This window comes from Epinephelus moara, chromosome 3 (genome assembly GCF_006386435.1).
Source record: "Epinephelus moara isolate mb chromosome 3, YSFRI_EMoa_1.0, whole genome shotgun sequence".
In the NCBI taxonomy this organism is placed as follows: Eukaryota; Metazoa; Chordata; class Actinopteri; order Perciformes; family Serranidae; genus Epinephelus; species Epinephelus moara.
In genome coordinates this window covers 3,553,714-3,556,384 of record NC_065508.1, presented here as the reverse complement: position 1 = coordinate 3,556,384, position 2,671 = coordinate 3,553,714, and the positions used below count along the sequence as shown (strand labels likewise).

Here is a 2,671-nt window from a genome sequence, read left to right as displayed (position 1 = left end):
TTTTAGTTCCCACCTTGGATTACAGCCCACAGGATAGCAATGTCAGCATTTTAATCTGCAATACTTTTCATCACTGAATTGCCGGAATTTGGCTTATTGACCCCTGGAGAGACGAGCCTTGAGCTTGCCAAGTTTTACGCCAGGACCTCGTGTACATCCCATCCTGCGCTTCTGAAATCACCTCTTCCTGCCTCGGAGGGGAACTCTCAGCCGGTCCCATCACCGCCATGGTGATGTCACAGGGCACCTACACCTTCCTGGCCTGTTTCGCCGGCTTCTGGTTGGTCTGGGCCCTCATCGTCATGCTGTGCTGTTTCTGCAGCTTCCTGCAGCGCAGGTTGAAGCGCCGCCAAGAGGAGAGGCTGAGAGAGCAATGTCTGCGAACCGTAGAGATGGAGCCACTCAGCTGTCACCCCGCAGGATATCCGCCTCAACCTCCTCCTCCACCCCCACCACCACCACCTTTACAGCTGCCCAGGGAGCCACCGCAGTTCTGCCCTCCTCAGACCTTGTCACCGCCTGTTCCTCTGCAGGTTCCTCATCCCATGCCGCAAGCAAACTGGATCAGCATGCCAGGTAATGTAAAGAGATTGTTATTATTTGGTTATTTGTTGTTGTTTGAATGGTTCTTACAACGGTTTCAAACCATTTTTCTATGAAATATAATGGAGGGGTGGAGCAGGTAAAGGAGGTACTTGTGGAAAGCGTGGAAGGACTCAAGAAGGATTGGAAAAGTGCACAGTGCCTTGAAGTTCAAGTGTTGTTATGTTGCCATACACTTTTCAGACCACAACACGAGCATGTTAATTAGTCACCACCCGCAGTGCTGAAAACAAGCTAAAGTTTATCACACAGCGAGTTTGTAACACTTTTTAAGGCTGTATTACATCTATTTCAATTTCTGGCAGTTTGGTAATAAAATCTGAGTAGGTGGGAGGAGGCGAGATTGTACTCACAGTGTGAGGCTGGAGCTATTTCCTGGAGACAGTACATACCAGTGCAGACCCGGTACATACTGAACTGGAAAAAGTCTCAGTAGAAAAGATAATTTTTTTTGCCAGCACTGGTGACACAGGACTTAATTGGGAGCTAGTGAAAATGGAGGATTGTAGGTTTGATGTACTGCGAGTACGAGTTATCAATGACTATGTACTGTGTTCATTATTATTATGTTTAAGTGATCACCATTCAAACGCACATGGGACACAAGCTCTACAAACAAGCTGCCCACCATCAGATCCAGCTGACTTTAAATTCAAGATATTCAGCACCAGCAGTGTATGAAATAGTTGGTTTTCACTGCGCAACAGTGTGTTTTTCTTCCCTCATCTCTTTGAACATGTATTTTAACTTCAGCTGTCAAAATACCAGCTATTGCATCCATTAGTCTCAATGCTACGCTCATTTCTGGAGCAGAACATTAATCTCTTCCCTACTGCTGAGTGTAAAATTGTGGACAAATCTCAAACCTGTCACATCTTATTTGTTCTCACCGGCCAGTTGCAAATTTTATGCAAAAGACTAATAATTTGAGGTCTTGAACAAAAACTACAACAAAGACTGAGAAATAATGAATTAATTCACAACGTCCAAATCAGCAATTCAGATGCAGACAGAGAAGCAGAGGACAGGAGGAGGATTTCATTATTCACTGTGTCAGATTTTTTTTTAGACTCTTTGCTTCCCAGCTTCCACCTCCCCGCCTGCCGGGCAACGTTCCCCCGCGGGGCGTCATGGTGACAGCTGCCGCTGAGGCGTGGGTGGTGACTGTGGAGGCCGAGCGGTAACGGAGTGAGCAACAACATGCCTGGGCTAAACTGAAAGAGAAACAAAAAGACGAGAAGAAAGAGACAATCAGAGTGTAGAGTCAGCAGGAGCACAGCTGGGCAAGAGAAGGAACAGAGAGACTCCATCGTAAAGGACAGTTTTCCCTCGTATGTGCATAGAAAGAGTTGCTGATTACTGTAATCATTCTTCGCTGAAATAGTCCCTTCATAACATAATTACTTTGTAAGAAATGGGACACCATTTACAATCCTTGTTCTGTGAAACAATGTCTTCTAAAGTTCAGCCAAAACTAAACTGAGGCTTCAGCAGTCCGAGTTACCGCATTCAAATTGGTATCTTCGTCCTAGTGGACACAGTGTTAGTGCGTGCTAGCAGTTAGCTCTCTTGTGTTGCACCAAACAGTATCATCTGTCACATGCTAATCTTCTGTTTTGGTGTCTCTGTGTGCTTCACTGATAGCCTGGGACCCAGATGAACCTGAGACCTCATGTTTTCCTTGCTTTGGCAGATACGTCTGGTCTACCTCCCATTCAAACAGATTTCCAGCGGACTAAACTCCGGTTGGGCCAATCATAACCCTTTATCTGATATGGGGCGGGCTGGAGACTCTGGCAAGCATAAACCTAACCGAGTAAAGAGGAGTGCTCTTGAGGCTCTCTTTAAAGGCTTAGTGCTCTAGTTTCCCGGCGCAGCGCAGGGTGGCGCAGGGTGGCAAACCCCATGCAGAGCTAGTTTCGAGCAGCGCAACCCGAGGCGCGCTCAGTTTGGTAGTTTGGCAGACCGAGGTGCGCTGAGATGGGTGTGGCGGCGCAGCAGGGGGAGGTGTCGACAGATCCAGCTTGGCGCAGTGACAGTTTCGTGCCAAAGGGCTTCACCGAAGGTG

General features: G+C 47.4%; 1 protein-coding gene across 1 annotated transcript in view; it reads left to right on the top strand.

The window, feature by feature from the left end:
* Window positions 1–227: 227 nt before the first annotated feature.
* The window catches only part of LOC126387846 (proline-rich protein 7), a 22,846-nt gene continuing 20,402 nt past the window's right edge, over window positions 228–2,671 (top strand). Inside the window, exon 1 of the mRNA XM_050040564.1 lies at window positions 228–576. Within this exon, the coding sequence (XP_049896521.1) occupies window positions 228–576 (349 nt within the window). The remainder of the gene's footprint in view (window positions 577–2,671) is intronic.